The following is a 17,916-nucleotide window of genomic DNA, read 5'->3' as shown; positions in this document are numbered from 1 at the left end:
CAACCTGATCTAACTGAAAATGTCCCTGCTCATTGCAGGGGGGTTGGACTAGATGACCTTTAAAAGTCCCTTCCAACCCAAACAATTCTAGGATTCTGTTCTATTCTATCATTCTTTGGTTCCTCTGTCAAGCAGAAAGCACACCTTCCTGTGCAAACTGAAAAATAGTTGGTGAAGTCGCAACCTTTCAGGCTAGAACATAAAATTGTTCTCTAGAAGGTCTTTGCTGTGTGGCAGTTTGCAGGGTTACTGCACTAAGAAGTTGCTTGGGTTTTGTCACCTGGTACCCTTAGCCCTCAGGATGAAGGCCATCAGTGACTGCAACTGGATTATGGGCTGTTAGTGTCAATAGGAATAAAAGATTCTAGGATGGCACGAAGTTCAGCCTGTAACACAAATGTAATGGATTTTTTTAAATTTGCTTTTAGGGGACACTTCAGCAGTTTGTAGATGACTTCTTTCATAGCGTGCTGAACTCGAACCACGTGGTGCCACCAGCTGTGAAATACTTCTTTGACTTTCTTGATGAGCAAGCAGAAAAACATGACATCAAGGATGACGATACCATTCACATCTGGAAAACAAACAGGTACAGTATGAACAGAGTAATACTTGTATTGCAGAGAAATGAGAGTGTAATTCCCAGGTATCTACTGGCACTCTTACCACAAATCAAAGTAAATTTCATTTATAATTCTCAGAATCATTTTAATTGAGATAATATGTTTATATGATCAAAGGATTCCCTGTAAGCCTAGAAGCTGCAAAAATGAAACCAGCCTACCTAGGGGGTTGTTACTGGCAGATTGACCACTTTAGTTTTTGTCTTTCCTCAGAGAAGAGGAAAGCAAGAGGCAAATGGGACTAGATTTACCTGTCAAAGCACAAAATCTAGTAAAATACTACTCAGGTAGTTTCTCTAACCACACAGACATCTTCTCTTCCTATTTTGGGGCACTCGAGATTCTTCTCATATGAGTTTTTCTGTGAGAGATGTAAAGGCTTGGTTTTCAGACATGGAGACCAGACAACAGATAGCTTGTATAAATGGTGAAATATAAAATTAAGCTTCACTGTTGTGAGGAGATCAAAATGCAAACCCCATACTTAATTTCATGTGATTTGCTTGTTGTAGAACATCTATTGTATAAAAAGGATTATTTATCTTTTTCCTTGTTTTGCAGCCTGCCTCTTAGATTCTGGGTAAACATACTGAAAAATCCCCATTTCATCTTTGATGTTCACGTTCACGAAGTAGTGGATGCTTCCTTGTCAGTCATTGCACAGACTTTCATGGATGCTTGCACAAGAACAGAGCACAAATTAAGCAGAGTAAGTGATTTGCATTCTACATCCTGACTACACTCATGCCTGACAAGACAAAGGGCATCCTCATAGACAATACCCATTCTCTGAGGAGATACAGCCTTGATAGTTTCTTTTCAGTTTTATAATGAAGTTAGCATTTCACCACTTAACAGGTTGGTGAACATGTCAGTGTTACTGTGTAGTCTGCCAGTTGATATTTATAAAAAGGAGAAAATAGCAACTGCTTTTATAAAAAGCAAGTTTAAGAGCTGATTATTTCATGTCTACCAATAATTTAGTGTCATCTTGCATTGATATATTTGTAAAACTCAACACTAATGCCGTATGTAAACTTCATCCTTTTAGGACAAATAATCCCACCAATGTTAATATGCATCCAAGTGTTAGTATCTGTAAAGCTCATGTGCATGTGAATATAAAGGCTTGATCTTAAGTTCTAGACTTTCTTTTGCTTCCTAGAGATGTTCATAAATCAACCAAGTTTCTCTCTGTTATAAATTTTTCAGGATTCTCCGAGTAATAAATTACTTTACGCGAAAGAAATCTCTAACTATAAGAAAATGGTGGAAGAGTAAGTATAAACTCTTTTCATGCTTATTCGGAGTTGTTAGGGCTTTACGCCTGTGTAAGAGGAAAAGCGAATGCTGAGGTAGTCAAAGTCAGTCAAACATTAAAAATTTTACACCTGAATGTTAGAATATTCCCTTGGTGGTGACGTTGGCAGGGTTGAAACGGAGCTCTGTTATGACCCAGTGTGTGTTCGTGTCTGTGCAGAGAGATCAATAGATTTATTCAGGAGAAAATACCATGCCGTTTTCTGCAGTGGTTGTTGTTACGCATATGATCTGCCTAACCAACGCTGCACTTCCATAACTCAGTAGAGATCAAATCCTGAAAGTATTTTCACAAACACATTTTTTCTATTCCATCTCTGACTTTATTAATTTACTAATTGGCAATTCTGTGAATACCACGGAAGATCTGCCGAAGGACAAAACTCCTGCTAGCTGGTGACTTCAAAAGTTTGAAGACCAGCTGCAATTACAAATAGATTTCTTTCCTGTGGTATGGCCCTGTACAGTCAGGTACGATTTGCCTCTGTTGTGAAGGTACTAATGACTGTTGGAAGGCGGGATTACTAAAGGAATCATTAGCCTGTTGTGACAGAGCATCTCCTGCATTATTAGGAAGGATGTTTAAAATAATTGCGAAATTGAAAGGCACAATTGCCAGAAAACCACAATGTATTTCACCTAATGGAAAGTCTGTTTTCATCTGTTGCAGTTACTACAAAGGTATTCGTCAGATGGTGCCAGTTAGTGACCAGGACATGAATACCCATCTAGCAGAGATTTCTAGGGTAAGAATAAATTCCATTTTCTTGTCCTGAAATGGGAGCCAAGTATAGCACTGTTTGTCTTCTCTTTCTAACTCAACAAGTGGGTTTTTTGTGTGTGCAAGCATCAAATGAGTTATTCCATAAATCTCTGAAGTACTCCTGTTTAGTGTAGTCGTGCCTTTCAGCCCTTTGAAATGTTGATTATTGAATGGAACCCAGAATGGTTATCATCACTAATCTACCTGAGTGATGTAGGTGCCAGAGCAAACTGTTCAGATCTTTTCACATCCATTGTGGAAAAATTATAGCACTCTCAAATTGTGTTTTCTCGCCACAGCATACAGAAGATTTTTAGCATTGATCATACTGATAACAAGTAATGACTGAATTCAGCAAAAATTAGATTCCAGAAATGAAAGAGGAGGCACGTACGTTAAGTATAGCCTATTTTAGAGCCGTCTATATGAGGGCAATACTTCTGCTTTAACGCGCATGTGAGAAGCTCACCATGTGCTCGCTCAGCGGCGCTTTTTCTTTTGGCATTATAGGTTATTGGGGGTTACCTCTCCTGGAGAAGAGCAGAGCGGGGTGGTTGCTAGCTGGGGGCTCTGGTTGGAGACTGGTGGAGCAAAGACTACAAAACCTGCTTCAGTCTTGAAAGAGCCTGTCTGCTCTGCAGCTGAGCTTGGCCAGAGCAGGCTTGTGCCTTCGAAGCACTCAATTTAACTTGGAGAACCAGGAGAGGCCCTCACCAGTCTTAAAAGATGTTGTTTAGCCTGAGCAAAGAGACAGTGTACTTACTGGCTGGTTTGCTCATTTGCTTAATTTAGTTGAAGAGTTCTAGCGTAAGGAGGATGTTTGGGGAATTTTTTGTGTTTTGTTTATTTCAGTGCCCTTAGGACCTAGCATTTTGCCAATCAACATCCTCATGAGAGCATTTCTATTTTCAGTCATTCACTACAAAACTCATCTGCGGTAACATTTCATTTTCCAGTTCACTTTATTTATTACACAAATTGAGATGTATATAAAATTAAAATGTTTGGTGATTAAAAGTAAATTCAATAGAGTGTTTTAACATCAGCAGAATATGTTGATCCTCTCTATTTACATTACAAATTATGATAAAAATTATTATGGAAGGAGTGATCAAACATTGCAAATCTTGACCAGCTCTAGAAGTCATTTTTATAGAGCAAGGAAAGATGGATGTTTCTCTGCTGCTTTATGCCTTGGGTAATCATTTATGCCAGTAGCAATATTTTGCAGTTCTTCATTTTCTTAACTAACTTAAAAGACTAAAGGCATAGCCAGAGACTTGAATCCTGTATGTTTGAGTGAAAACCATCTGTTTAGACAGGTAGAGCACATTCACTAGAGAAGTTAAATGTCAGGGGGAGGGAGGAAGAGGCAATGGAAGGGTTATTTCCTGCTTCATTTAAAGTCCTTTTTCTCTGTCTCTCTCTCTCCGACCCCCCCTTTCCATCTTCGTAATTCAAATGGCTTTTTTCAAATGTACATGTGCTTGATGAGTTTCACCTTTGCTGTAGGGAGGTGTGAATAATTTCAAAGAGTTAAAAAGAGCTGGAGAAAGGATTTCAAACAGCCATGACAGTGACAGAACCAGTGCTTAATATCTCAACAATACCTAGATTGTACTGAGTAAATGCTTTAGTTATACGTACCCATGTTTTTAACAGATGTTTGAGCTGCAGTCTGTGGTTTGACAGAGTTCAAAATATTTTCCACCTCCCGTGTTAGAGTTGTGGGCAGGCTGGAAAAACACCAGCAGGAAAGTCTTCCATCTAAAAATCACCAAACAAAAGTTTTCTCACCCCTTTTTTCTGCCCCAACTGCCATTTACCAAAAGTTACAGGACGCAGAGCTTGCATTTGGAAATCTTGTATGCTGTATCCAACAGCTGTGCACGTGTATAACTTTCAGCTGTCTGTGATCATATTGTGACACATTTGCTGCCCGCTTGTGTTGTTTAACAGGCACACACCGACTCCTTAAATACGCTTGTGGCTCTACACCAACTCTACCAGTATACTAACAAATACTATGATGAGGTAAGTTGCAGCTTTTGTTTTCATTTTTTAATATCAATGGTAAAAAGTTACGAAGGCTAACATCAGTCTAAAGGAACAACTTCTGGAATTCCCTGGATAATCAGGTGAAAGCAATGCTGAACAGAAAGGCAATTACACTGGTCAAGGGTCTGGTCTTATAAATGAACAATTTCATTATGGGCCATCTGGTTTTGGTAGTGATAGTTTAACAAGATCTGAAAGAGAAACAGATTTCAAAATCATTTCTCTTCAGTTCTACCATCCTAATTCCTAAGAATTAAGATGTAAGAATGGCACCAAACAAAAAGTAGTCGTCAGAGCTATATCACATTTCAAGCCAGTGTTTTTTTTATTAGGAACAATCCATTAAACTTGTTTTGCTTGTAAGAATTCGGCCATGCCTTTTTTATTAGTTAAGATGCACTTAAAACTTCCATGCATGCTACCGTCCCTCTTTTGGTGTGCCAAATGAAGTGCCTGCCCAAGGTAAACCGAAGTAGAGTAACTGTTGAATATAGCCTGATTCAAAAGGAAGCTCATAGATTCAGTCCAAAACGTTTCTTAGGTTTTTCACACCCTGTGGAAAGGGGGACAAAGAATATCCCAGTGTAGCTGGGCTGTGGCTATGGCTCTCCAAACTTAATCTGAAAACAAAAAGAGAGAAGGAAACTTTTATTCAAAGGTTTCCATGGAAATGAATGCCTCCAGAAAACTCTCAGAATTAAATCAAACCAAGTAAGAACAGATGCTGAATCAAAAAGGAGTACAGCACATGTGAGCTCTCTTCAGTTTGTCTTGCACCTCAGCACAGTTCATGTTTTCACTTATATTCCGCACTAAAGGCAGTGAGTCTCATCCTCAGCTTCACTGCAGCTGCTTTATACAGGAGCAGCCAGCCTGTCGCAGCTTTTAAACAGATGTAAGCAGGGAAAATCAAATCAGCCTGAGAAGTCCTGCCACGAGGGTCGGTACGAGAAGCGGCCAGAGGAACGCAGGCCAACCCGACGGCGTTGGTTTCCTTGCCCTCATCCCCAGCGCTAACGAAGCTGGCTTCCAACACCTTCCCGAATGTATCCGTGGCCTGACCGCTTACAGAAACACTCGGGGACCCTGGGTGACAGATGAACTGTAAAGCGCTGATTCTTCCACGCCCCCGTGTCCCTGCTTCCACTCGTGGTTTCACGTTTGGTGGCAGGCGCAGGGGGAGTCCCACCAGTGGGGACTGTGGGACTCCCACCAGTGGGAGGCCAGCAAACCCCGGCGCGTAGCTGCAGCTCTTCCTTTCATGCGCATCACTGTATAACAACAAGGTGCATCTGATGAAAAGGCTGCTAATTCAGAGTTATGGAGATAATCTGTCAAGAACCATTCAGTAAAATTAATCAAGCTTATTTATTTTCCATGAAAATGTTTTAATTTGCATAAATTGGAACATTTTGCAGCTGCCCTTGTCTTTATTACTGACGCAGTGGTTCCCAGCATGCGCTGTACCTTCTGCATCTCTGCAGGGCTTGACAATGACTAAGTGGGTACATTCTAATTGTCCACATTTAGATGAAGGATATATTCACCAGCAGAGATAATCATGAATTATTTACTCTAGATTTGAGGAGTTACAGCTAGATGTAATTGTTTAAATTAGGGGAACAATATCAAGTTAAATTAGGCCCAATTTAAATACTGTAATAAGTGTTTATTAACTCTGTCTTGTAAAAATGTTTTCACGCTTTAAAAACAAATCCATTAAAATAATTATTTCTAAACAAATTTGCCCCAGTGTTTGAAGGGCTGGTATAGCATTTGAGTTTCAAAGTGAAATTATTGGCTAGCTTGATACTGACTGCATCAATCTCCACTGTCAATGATCTGCAAGAAGTAGTAAGAACCACAGGTAGTGACAGGCAAACTCCATTTCTCCAGTTCTTGTACTTGCAAGTTTATACAGTATTTAAACAGAGCTAAAGGTTTCTGCTTGATTACAGTGTCTGACTTTTATTAATAAAGCCAGTTCTAGAAAAGGAACGGTTTCGCCGTGTAACACATTCTCCTAATGGAGAAATCTAATAGTTGGTGGAAAAGTTTCCCTGAAGGACGGTGGAAATGAAAACCTTTTGAAACCTTTGAAATTTGATCTTGAGGAGCCCTAAAAAACTCTATTTGAAGAAAAGCCTTCTCATAACAGTTGACCTTTTCTAGCTCTTGTTTTCAAATCTCTTGTGCCTTAGAGTCATACCTCCCTATAGAGGTATTCCGTCCAGCAGAGGCTGCATGCGGGATGCTGGGGGGCTCCTCTGACGAGCTCTTTGCTTCCTGAGCTACGTGGTGCTGGGCCAGAGTCTCGGCATTTCTTGGCGAGAGCCAAAGAGGAGCTGCCGCCAGCTCCCTGACCCTGTGGCTGGGCCGTTTTCTTCATCACATTGCCTATAGACGCAAGAGACCTTGCGTTGCCCTACCTAATGCCTGTGCGTGGACCACCCAGGAGCTTCCCATAACCAAAGCTCATGGGGATGGGCCTTAACTAGTGCTGGTAATTGACCCTTAAGCCTTGTAGGGTGCACTGTAAGTAAAAGCGCTGTTTCTTAAATAGCTATAAAGACGTTTTTTCCCCCTGTCTGCTCCATCTTGGAATGTAGTATTTCACAAGATAAAGTGCTACCTATTAATTTGCTTGGATCCCAGCATAATGGGAAACATTACAGCAACTCAGATAAAGTAACGGAGACGATAATTTTTATTGCCTTTGTGCAAAAGTAGAACACGGGGCCTACGTATCTTTGGTACAGAGTGAATGCAAAAGACTCTTTACAACCAAAGTAGTATCAGACACTTGGTCCGGGAACTATGTAGTATATTTTAAGCTAAACGATTCTAAACGTTCTGTGTTTGTTTCTTCCAGATTATAAATGCACTTGAAGAGGATCCAGCTGCACAAAAAATGCAGCTTGCCTTCCGTTTACAGCAAATAGCAGCTGCGTTAGAGAATAAAGTGACTGACCTTTGACTCAAAAGCCGCAATAAAGAAATCTGATCTGAAGATGTTCAAATTCATTCTTCCTGTTAAGGAAATAGTGTTCTATTTTTTAATGTATAATTACAACTTTAAATGAAAGATTTCATGGTTTTTTGATAGCAGAGGTGTAATGTAAAAAATTTTTACTGTAAATTATGCTTCTAATTAAAAGCTGTGTTGTGTGTAAATGAATCTTCTGTGGGAAAGAGAGTCCTTTGGTTGGGGGCAGGGTGGGGGGTGGAAGAAGGAAAACCTGTAGTTCGTTTAATTTAGTAGAATCTGAGACATCAGCAATTAGGATTCATTATGCAAGTAAATTCAGTACTACAGCATCCTTTCTACGTTAAGCAATATTTGTACTAGGAAAACAGTAACAGAGACACATGCAATATCCCCTTTTATTTTGATAACTGGAAATTTACTTCCATATAGCTCTAAAACTTACGTCTCTGCTCATAATGAACATCGTGAACAACGTGTCTGGTTCCTCTGCGAGATCTGAGAGTGGGAATTGCTACCACACACGGTTCTTAATTTAATTATTTATGTCCATGGTGATGCACAGTATTGCACCCACCACAGTTGGCCGCGACAGAAATAAGAGTGATGTGAACGTAGGAGAGTTCTACTGATAATGTCTCATTCAGCCAGAAATCACTGCAAAGAAGGAATTAGTCCTTAAAACTTTACAACTCTTTGTTATTATTGTGAGTTTTATGATATATGCTAATGTGCCTTACTTGTACTAATTCTGTGAATCTGATGAATGGTTTTGTAAAAAGAAGCAGATCAGAAAAAGAAATATTTATGTGCTATTGAATTACTTTTGTGTGAAAAACATGACCAGCAGAATGCTTGTAATTAGCTGCTTGCCGAGAGTGTGCTGTTTAACATGGTTTGATTATGTATAATATCCTATTTTAGAATGGTTCTGATGATTTTTTATTCGAATCTTGGAACTGTCCTAGAAATACCATCACTTGTTTTTATTGTATTTGTGATGTAAAATACTAGTATGATATTGGGAAAACTCATATACCCGTCTATTGATAACCACTCAGTTTTGAGCCTTGGAATGCTGCATTTGATTGAATACACACCATAACCCATAGCAAAGACAATTGAAATAACTTGTCAGAAAGTGTGTGTTTACAATATAGGTAAGCTCCGTACAAATCGAAAAGTTAGGTACGTCTTCTTAAATTGCTGTATTGCACATCAGAGAACTTTATTCCTCTTTGTCTCGCAAGTTTTTGGCAGTAAAGTAGCATTTTAATGAAGCGCTGCCATCTGTACTCCTTCCTTCGTTGTCCTGCCAAGTGCCCGGACTCTGCTGATCCTCAGCACGCTAACGCGGTGTCTGCTGCCCGCTCTCCCTGCCCAGTAGGTTGTCGTACAGTGACTTTTACTGTTTGTTGATATTTTTTTCCCCCCTTTTTGAAAATTTCCTCGTATTTGTCAGTGGGCCTTTCCTTCAGTTTCCAAAAATCAAAAGCCTCGCCAGAACTGGTTTCCTGCCCAGTAGGTTGGGAGGGGGGTTTTTGGTTTGTTTTGTATTCGACTTCTTGCGTGTGTGTATAATCATTCCTGAACCTGCCTGGGCTGTAAGTTATTTTACACTGTGTAGGACTGAGGTACATGACTTCTACATAAAGGTGCTTTGCCAGCTACTCCTTCATCAAGAAAGGCATCCTAATTTCATGGCTAATCTGTTTCTTTGTCATTATTTGTAAATCCTGTTAATTGTAAATCAAATACAATGTTGTTTTTTTCCACCAAGTGTCACGGGATCTTTACTGAATTGGGGGGTGGGTGCTGGAAGGGGTTTGTAATGCTTCCTCCAGGGGTGACAGAGCAGCAGCGCCCGTCAGTCTGCGGTTGGTGATGGAGGAGCACAGCACATCCCGCAGATGGTATGCCTGACATCAGGCCCTTTTTATGGGCATGTGCTCTGAAAAATGAGCGTACTCCTGAGAAGAGAGGATGTAGCGCAACAGCCCCTAGCGAGGCCTTCTTGCCTGATGAAAATCCGTCTTGGGACCTGAAAGCCAATTAAAATACAGGCTCAGCGGCATCTCTCCAGACAGATCAGAAAGCCCTGCTTGAGCAAGCAGGGCTTTCAGAAGGAACATTACATGTCCCCCACCATCAGTGACTTGATGCAGTGCAGCTGCAGGCGTGTGCGAGTTCGTGAAGGATCCATTGGTCTCTCTTTGGTGCCCTTTTTTACATCCCGGGAAATTTGCAGGCTTTCGGTGCTGCAGTGCCGTCTGCCAGGAACACGGCGGCAGATAACTGTGAGCAGCTGCAGCTACAAAGGAGACTTAATGCCAGTTCTTCAGTTTCTCTAAGTCTCCTCTCCTGAAAGCACAGAGTTGCAATTTGAATTGAAGAACTGAGCTGGTTTATTTTATTTTTTCCCCTTTTGGCTAAGCTCCTCCTGTGCTTGTTTTTCCACTCTGGTGCTCTGTTTTGTCCAGGCCTAGTTTTTGGCTTCAGTTTTCCCTACGTTTTAGCAATCTCATTCTTAAAGGCTTCATGCTCCTCCTTTGGTTTCTGCTGCTCCTGCCATCTGGTTCATCTGCAAGATAAAAGAAAAAAGCTCACTGGGGGTCTCCTTCCTTTTCATCCCCTCTGCAGCCCCTCTAAGGGGCACCTCTTTGAGCACAAGAACCTTCTCTCTGCATAATAGGAGCTACTCTACTCCACAGTGGCAGCTGTGAACAAAACTCCCTTCCTTGGACACCTCCGAGCCATAGCCCAGAGGTGGGTGCAGGCTGTCGACCACCACCAGCAGGTCTGAATCCCATTGCTGATTTCAGCCTCTCCAAAGGGTTTCCTTGTCTCCTCACCGGCAAACAAGCAAGTAGAGCTCTCAGATGATGGGACAAGGCCCCTGCCCCTGCCTGCCTAATACGGAGTAAGTCGCCCAGCTGAACAGGAATTTGGGTATTTGTCTCTGGCTAGGAATCTACTCTCTATTCCTTAGTGCCAAGTTTCCCTCTGACACTTAGTAGATGTTTTTGCCGCTCTCTATGCTATAGATTTATAAGCAAGTGGTTATGGGTGGAGGGGACCTCGGCTAGCTTGCATGTGTGAGGCATAGTGCTTCCTCAAGATGGTTTCTCTGATCAGTCAGTTACAGCTGTACTTGAGCCTCCCCCTTCTGCAGGCTGCTGTGTTGGACACGTGTTTCTCAGCCTGCTCAGTCTGAGCCGTGTTTACACGCGCATTCTAAAGCTGGCCTTTCTGGCAACCTTCTGAAGACCGTCACTATAAACAAAAATGTACACGGAATTCAGAAACTCAAACTGGAATTCATAAATTCACAATTTCCCAAACTGTCGTAACATGGGAGGATTTTTAGCCAGCTGCATAAAGACTTGAAATGGCTCTGAGCTTGAAATTCAGCTACCCTGGACTTACCAGCACTGACGAGATTTCGTGGCCAGTCCTTTACTGTTCCAGGTTCTCAAGCCTTGTTAGTAACGCAACCATTTTCAACCATAGCGTGCCCTGGTAGTATGGGCACGGCATAAAAAAAAAAAAAAAAAAAAAATATCTCTGCCTGTGACCAGGAAACCCCTCTTTCATATGCTTCCTGGGGCTGCAACACCTCGATTTACCCTGATAAATTACAGTTCTAGTCAGGTTCCCCATTTGCACCTAAGCACACAGTGTAACCATTCTCTGAGGACTTCCCCTCTAAAGAATTTGATCTTGAGCAAAGATTGCCTTCTTTTAAGACTTCTTCCAAGTCTGTTGTCTTCTCTTAGAAAAAGCTTATGGGGGAATTTTTGGGTTTTTTTTTTTCTTTCTCTGTCTAGAGGTAACCTGTCAGAGCAACGAGACAGTCACTTTCAGAAGTTTATAGGAAGATGCCTGGCTGCCATTTTTCTACCAACCGCTGGCTCGAGTCCTGTGCTATTCTGCTTTACATTCAGAGGGGTTGAAATTTGGCACTTCGAGTCACTAGAGTTGTTGCACTGGAAGTCTCAGCACCGTGGTCCTTGTGACTTGCTTTCATCCCTCATTCCCAGCTCAATGCAGTCAAGCTCGGTGCCTGAATCTTTCCAGGCTCTGCGTTACACAAGCTCCTCTCTTCTTAGAGGTCTGCTTTGCTAGATCTGCCTGGAGCATGGGATTCCCTGGAGAATGAACGGCAGCAGCACACAAGCTAAAATGATCGGTAATTCTGTTTTCTCAGGCTCTGTGCTTACCTAGTCAGTGTTTCTGTCTTTTTTATTTCGAGAAACCCTCCTTCAGTTGATGAATGATGAATTTGAAAGGTGGAATCATAAACTAGAGTTGGTCTTTCAGCCTTCCTCTTTTGTTAGCCTTTGTCTTGATGGGGCCTAAAAATGACGGTGGAAGTCTTGATGTTCGACGATCCCCGCAGAAGAGAAGGAAAAGAGACTTTCCAGACCTGCAGTTATCAGGAAGTTTTTAAGGGTTTTGTTTTCTTCAAACCGTGTCCCCTTCTGGCCCAGTGGCAAGGAGCATTTCTCCATCCATTAGAGAAGAAAGGGGCTTCTCCTGTGCAGGCTTGTAATAACCATCCGTGCTCTGTAAGATCCCTGCCGTCCCACCAGCCATTCAGGGCTGACTTTTGTCTTGCCGGTGCATACTGCTTGCTGCTGTGTGTCGTTCCCAAAGAGGACAAATCCTACTATCATTCGTAGCCAGGCAATCAAAAGCTATTTCATTTACCCATGTATTCCTGCTTTTTTGCTGCTTTTCAGATAATTGCCATTCGAACCAGAAGAGTTTTGAGTGCTTTCCTTCTTTTTTTAAGCTTTTAAAGCACCTATGTGTCTTAACAGATTGAACACTTCAGAAAGAAACTATTTCTTCAGTGGGACAGAGGACAATAGCTCTCGTACAGCTGTATGTGGCTCATCTTAAAAGGAAATAAAAATCCCACCATGAACCACACACTGTGTTTTTGAAATCCTTTATTCAGTGCTCTAATTCTGAACAATGTTTTTGGCTTATTTAATTCTCCTCAAAACTGAATGTTGAACAAAACTCTCTTTTTTTCTTTTAATCTACTGTAATAAGAAAGGAGTGAAATGAAAAATGGATTCCTTTGATACCCTTAATCTTTCCTCTCCTGTGGCTATGCTCCTATTCAGTAAGAGATCATACTTGCTAGTTGCAGAGCCTGGATGCCAATCCATGCGATATAAAACAAACCAAAATCCACGTTTCCCACAGCTGCATATGGGACCATGGCAATGCTCACAATTGTAAAACTGCCTCCAGGATGTTATTTGGAATTTTATTATCATGGGTCTGGCTGCTTTCCTTCTCCTTCATGCAATCCTTCTTCGTGTGGGTTTTCACCTTATGTTTCGGTGGCACTTGCTGGACAACAATGCTACATTCCTCTGAAAGCCCAAGGAAGGAACAATCGCTGTCCGGATTAGTCATGCACTTCTCAGCCCCGAAGCGCCCCGTGGGCACTCAGGCCCTCCCAGCCTCAGCTCACTAGAAAATGATAGAAGTGGATTTTTTATGCTAGAGCAGACAGCCTTACTGAAATATAAAACATTTCCATCTGTCTAAACTAAGTTGTGTTTGTTTTGTTAATAAAAACCCACTGGTTACGTACAATGCTATTCATATTTCATGTACGAAAGGCCCTTCTGAGTTGATTTAAGCTCCACCTAAAGTCAGCAGCACCCTCTACCCTAGACTGGTGGTTATGCTAGCCCCAAACTAGAAAGCAACATAAATGTTAATATCATTTAGCCTTTAGATGAGGCTAAATAGCCACATCTCATTTGCTTGATGTGGGTATTTAGCCTCATTGCTGCTTTTAGTGGGCTAAAGTTCATCTTCTGAGGCTGCTATAGGGTTACGATATCCAGAAGTCCCATAATGAGGCCTTAAAGTCCGGCTAAGGGAACAGAAAGACCACCATCAGTTTCAGCAGCAGCAGGTCTAGCATCCGTCATTCTGCTCAGCCGTCAATATATATTCCACCCTTTATTTTAGCATGGTCTTATTTTGCTTTCCTTGTGTACTTGAAGCATTTGCAATCCTCTATTTGTATTCTGGCACATTACTGCTCGAGATGAGATCATCCATCTGGGTTTTGTGCTATTTTGGAGCTACAGGTTTGGTATTTAATAGGGTCATACCCTGGTGCACTTACTCCTCTTACAATAATATTTGATAGAGAGCTGTGTCGAGTTATGTTTTTGCTCACTGTGTGTGAAGATTCATATGCTGATTGCTTTGACCTGGCTATCTATAGTAAGAGCCTGTAACTGCCCAAGTGCTATTATAGCTTTTGATTTAGGTTATGGTTGTGATTTTATCTTTCTTTCCAGTGAAAGGAAGATTAGAAATGTTTTGTTTGCCATTTAACTGGAAAATGTTAATAGTTTAGCTGCATCTCTGAGAGAAAAGAGGGGAAAGGGGAGGTGACGTCCTTTCCCTGTGAGGTGGTTTTGGACTATTTTTTTTGAGGTTAACCAAGACAGCGACGACACAGACCACTTCAGCACTGCTGGAACTCACAGACTTCTTTCTTAAGTTTCTTTGTGGTTAATCATTCATGTGAATTAGCGGCGCAAGTTTTTTAATACAGAGCTTGAATTTAATTTCAATCTGTGCTGTCCATCATTGTCTGCCTTTATCGGGTTTTTGAGATGACAGCATACACAATGTATCTAAGATTAGATTCTGGCTTTAAATATTTAGAGTCTGAATCACATCTATTTGTACTTCATTTCAAGGTTGAAGTAATGTGGCAGGACACATATTCTGCAGTAGTTAAAACTCACAAATCAAAGGAGTGCTGAATTATTCATTTTAAACTTTTAAGCAATTTCTCTTTGTGGGCCTGCACCTATGTGCTGCTTGGGGCGAGCTGCAGGATCACCAGCCGGGCTGCGAGGCTCTGCCCTGCTAAGGTCTGCGGGTTGTTTCTGCTAATGGCTGATGCGGTTATCTGGAGAATTGATTGAGCCTAATAAATTCCAGGCTGGGCTTTGGTAACCTCCTATTTAACTCAAACTGCTCTCTGACAGGTGATTTCAGAGTCTCATCAGAAGGTTTGATCCACTACTTATGACCAACTGGCATGGCTGCAGCCAAAAACTTTCTGTTAACCATCTGCTGGGAAAGGATGATAGTTTTACCCTCTCTCCGGCAAGTGACAAACCAAAGGACAGATGAGTTCGCGGCAAGGCCTGAGCCACAGGGCCAGGGAGAGGATCAGATTGGTGAGCCTTGCCAAGCTTTGAGGGAGCAGGCAGCTGCCTCCATAAGCATGTAGTCCTCAAGACCAGGAGGAGCCACTCTGAGCAATCGCTGTGAGTGCACCATTTTCTGCCTTGCTGACATGCAGGAAGCCAAAAGGCAGGCTAAATCTCAGGTGGGACAGTCATTAGATGGCAAAGTGGGAATGTGCCTCCAAGATCTCCATTCTCTTTCCATTGGTAAGGATCTGAGCCTGACACGAACTGCACCAGGGCATGGTGCGGGCAGCATTGCTCAACCGAGCCTGCTCCAGCACTGAAACAGCAAAACTGCATCTGTACAGCTGCCCGTGCATGTGCCACGATAAGCAGACCTTGGTCAAGCGTGGTGCAGCCATCTATGTCCAGTGCTGCGGCAGCAGAGCGGGCACCAAGAGTCACTGCCATGTCCAGGCACCCCTCCGGGTGCTCTCAGCTCCTGGGTATGGGTCTAGAGACAGGAGTGGCTTACAGGGCTAATAGTTAGGAGTACCTAAATTAAACACAGCTTGCTGAAATCCTAGTTCGGAGTATAGAAAGTCAGAACAATGCTAAGAGGAATAAAGAAACCTCAAAGGTCAAAATTAACACTGAACTCTGGAGGTATGAAGAGAACCTAATCTAAAAAGCATCTTAGAAACATAACCCAGTTCACACTTACTCTTTGCAGTTACCAGCAGCACTGAGAAACACTAGTCTGTATGTTGATAGCTGTATTAGAAAGTGTGATGCGTATATGGATCATCCGTGAAGTAGCTGCACTTTTATAGCTCTGACCATTGTGGTGCTCCTGCAGAAATGTTGAACAGGCACATGTTACAATTTTAAGGAAATGTACGTTTCCTGCCCCCTTTTTCTTTTTCCTTAGAGCTATTGAGACATTTTCAGCGTCATTGATGAATGGCTGCACCTCAGAGGTAAGTCTCGTTCACAGTCATATTATGCTCCACAAGAACTGAACTTCATAGTTATTTTTTCCCAAACTTCACAGTGACTCTCCTTCGCTGTTTACAGGTTTCTCCACAGAGGCTGATGTAGATAGATCTGTTATTCTAGCAGTGTATAGTTGCACTCTGTTATGGGCTATCTATATGCACAAAAAAATTACATATGCAGTTCTTGATAACAAACGCAGATACTTTAAATTCTCAGTGGCACTTCTTCCTGATGCTTTTTGTTTGTTTTTTGTTTGTTTTAATGAGGATTTTTTATTTTACTGAAGGAAAGTCCTTTACTAAGGAAATTTTAGCCTTACAAGCCTGCATATTTTATTTTTTGCAAACAGGGTTGAATTCTGTTCTCATTAGAACTACTGGGTGTTTTGCTTGGATCTAAGAATGTGACACAATGCAGTTTTAGGCACTGTTCAGTAGGCTAAAAACCCATTTGATTTGGTGGTAAACCAGGCTATTTTTTTAAAAAAAGTTCACTTAAAACATTTCACATAACTAGCAACACAATCTTTTTCACCTCCGTTTATTGGGAAGAAGCCAAATTCTGTTGCGTGAATGTGGACATCATGGTATTTGAGAATGATCTGGCTCGTATCTACTTGTCAGCCGTATCACCCATGCTTGTAACAAGAAAATAAATGGGCCCAAATTGCTAAGAAATAAGGAATCATAGAACGCTTTGGGATGGAAGGGACCTTTAAAGGTCGTCTAGTCCATCCCCCCTGCAACTGGCAGGGACATCTACAACTAGATCAGGTTGCTCAGAGCCCCATCCAGCCTGGCCTTGAATGTTTCCAAGGATGGGACATCTACCACCTCTCTGGGCAACCTGTTCCAGTGTTTCACCACCCTCAGCATGAAAAATTTCTTCCTTATATCTAGCTGAATCTACTCTCTTTTAGTTTAAAACCATTACCCCTTGTCCTATTGCTATTGGCCCTGCTAAAAAGTCTGTCCCCATCTTTCTTGTAGGCCCCCTTTAAGTATTGAAAGGCTGCAATAAGGTCTCCCCGCAGCCTTCTCTTCCCCAGGCTGAACAACCCCAGCTCTTTCAGCCTTTCCTCATAGGAGAGAAGAAGCTGATGAATGGATCAGATCAGGTCCCTCTGCATTCCCTTATCTTTTCAACATGGTCTTATGTATTAACATAGTTGGAGCATTTCTCTGACTATTACTACACTGCAAATGTTGCCCCTGCTCACCCTGGATCCACTGAAGCATACAGGGGGTCCCTAGTGATTTAAATGCTCTCTGGATCTCTCCTGCAGTCTCCAGGTGATTTACTCTAAAATCAATTATATTTGCTCTAAAATCAATACAATTAGTGCTTCAACATGATCAGCAGGAGAGATGAAAGTGGAGGTTGATGCAGATGGCTAAGGTAGGGAGAGAAGGGACCCAAGTGGATCGTACGTCAGGTTGATGCTATTGTCCTAGTGCCTGCTCTGCAAACGGAGGGCTGCCAGGCCCTGGGCCTGGCCATTAGACATTATGATTACCGTGTGGAATAATTTCTGTCTTCATCCAAAAATCTTGACATGTTTTACAAGCATTAATTAAGCACTGTGAGGTGGCATCCTGTTTCTGTTGATGCAATAAAATAACACCCCAAACCCCACTCGCTTAAGGTTAGAGAACAAGTTAATGGCACAGCTGGGAATAAAACTTAAGATTCCAGATCCTTGGCCCTCAACTCTAACCTGCTGGCAGCACGCCACGTACAGAAAAATGAAAATTGATCCAGCTAAGTTGCTGTCTCCAAGCTGACAATTTTCCATGGCTTTGTAGAGAAAAAATTCAGATGCAAGGTCGGGACAAGAAAAACCTGCCTGGCAAGGGTGATCTATGCTCAAAATCTATCGTTCAAAGGAAAACTCCTGCCTGCGCTTAAATATACGCAGCTGTTTGTTGAAAAGAAGTTTGCTCAAGTTGCAGTCTGCAAACTATGGACATTCAGCATCTA

General features: G+C 41.9%; 1 protein-coding gene across 5 annotated transcripts in view; it reads left to right on the top strand.

Moving 5' to 3' along the window:
• PLXNB2 (plexin B2) overlaps nucleotides 1-9,525 on the top strand; it is a 257,489-nt gene extending 247,964 nt beyond the window's left edge. For all 5 annotated transcript variants that reach the window (XM_087765398.1, XM_087765397.1, XM_087765396.1 and 2 more), the window contains 6 exons: nucleotides 429-589; nucleotides 1,185-1,332; nucleotides 1,836-1,900; nucleotides 2,614-2,689; nucleotides 4,666-4,740; nucleotides 7,637-9,525. In XM_087765398.1, coding sequence (XP_087621524.1) covers nucleotides 429-589; nucleotides 1,185-1,332; nucleotides 1,836-1,900; nucleotides 2,614-2,689; nucleotides 4,666-4,740; nucleotides 7,637-7,741 — 630 coding nt within the window. In that variant the 3' untranslated portion in view covers nucleotides 7,742-9,525. The remainder of the gene's footprint in view (nucleotides 1-428; nucleotides 590-1,184; nucleotides 1,333-1,835; nucleotides 1,901-2,613; nucleotides 2,690-4,665; nucleotides 4,741-7,636) is intronic.
• Nucleotides 9,526-17,916: the final 8,391 nt, after the last annotated feature.

This window comes from Nipponia nippon, unplaced genomic scaffold (assembly GCF_047370975.1).
Source record: "Nipponia nippon isolate SJK-2023a ecotype South Korea unplaced genomic scaffold, ASM4737097v1 scaffold_3, whole genome shotgun sequence".
NCBI classification, from domain to species: domain Eukaryota; kingdom Metazoa; phylum Chordata; class Aves; order Pelecaniformes; family Threskiornithidae; genus Nipponia; species Nipponia nippon.
This window is presented reverse-complemented; position numbering and strand designations above follow the sequence as displayed.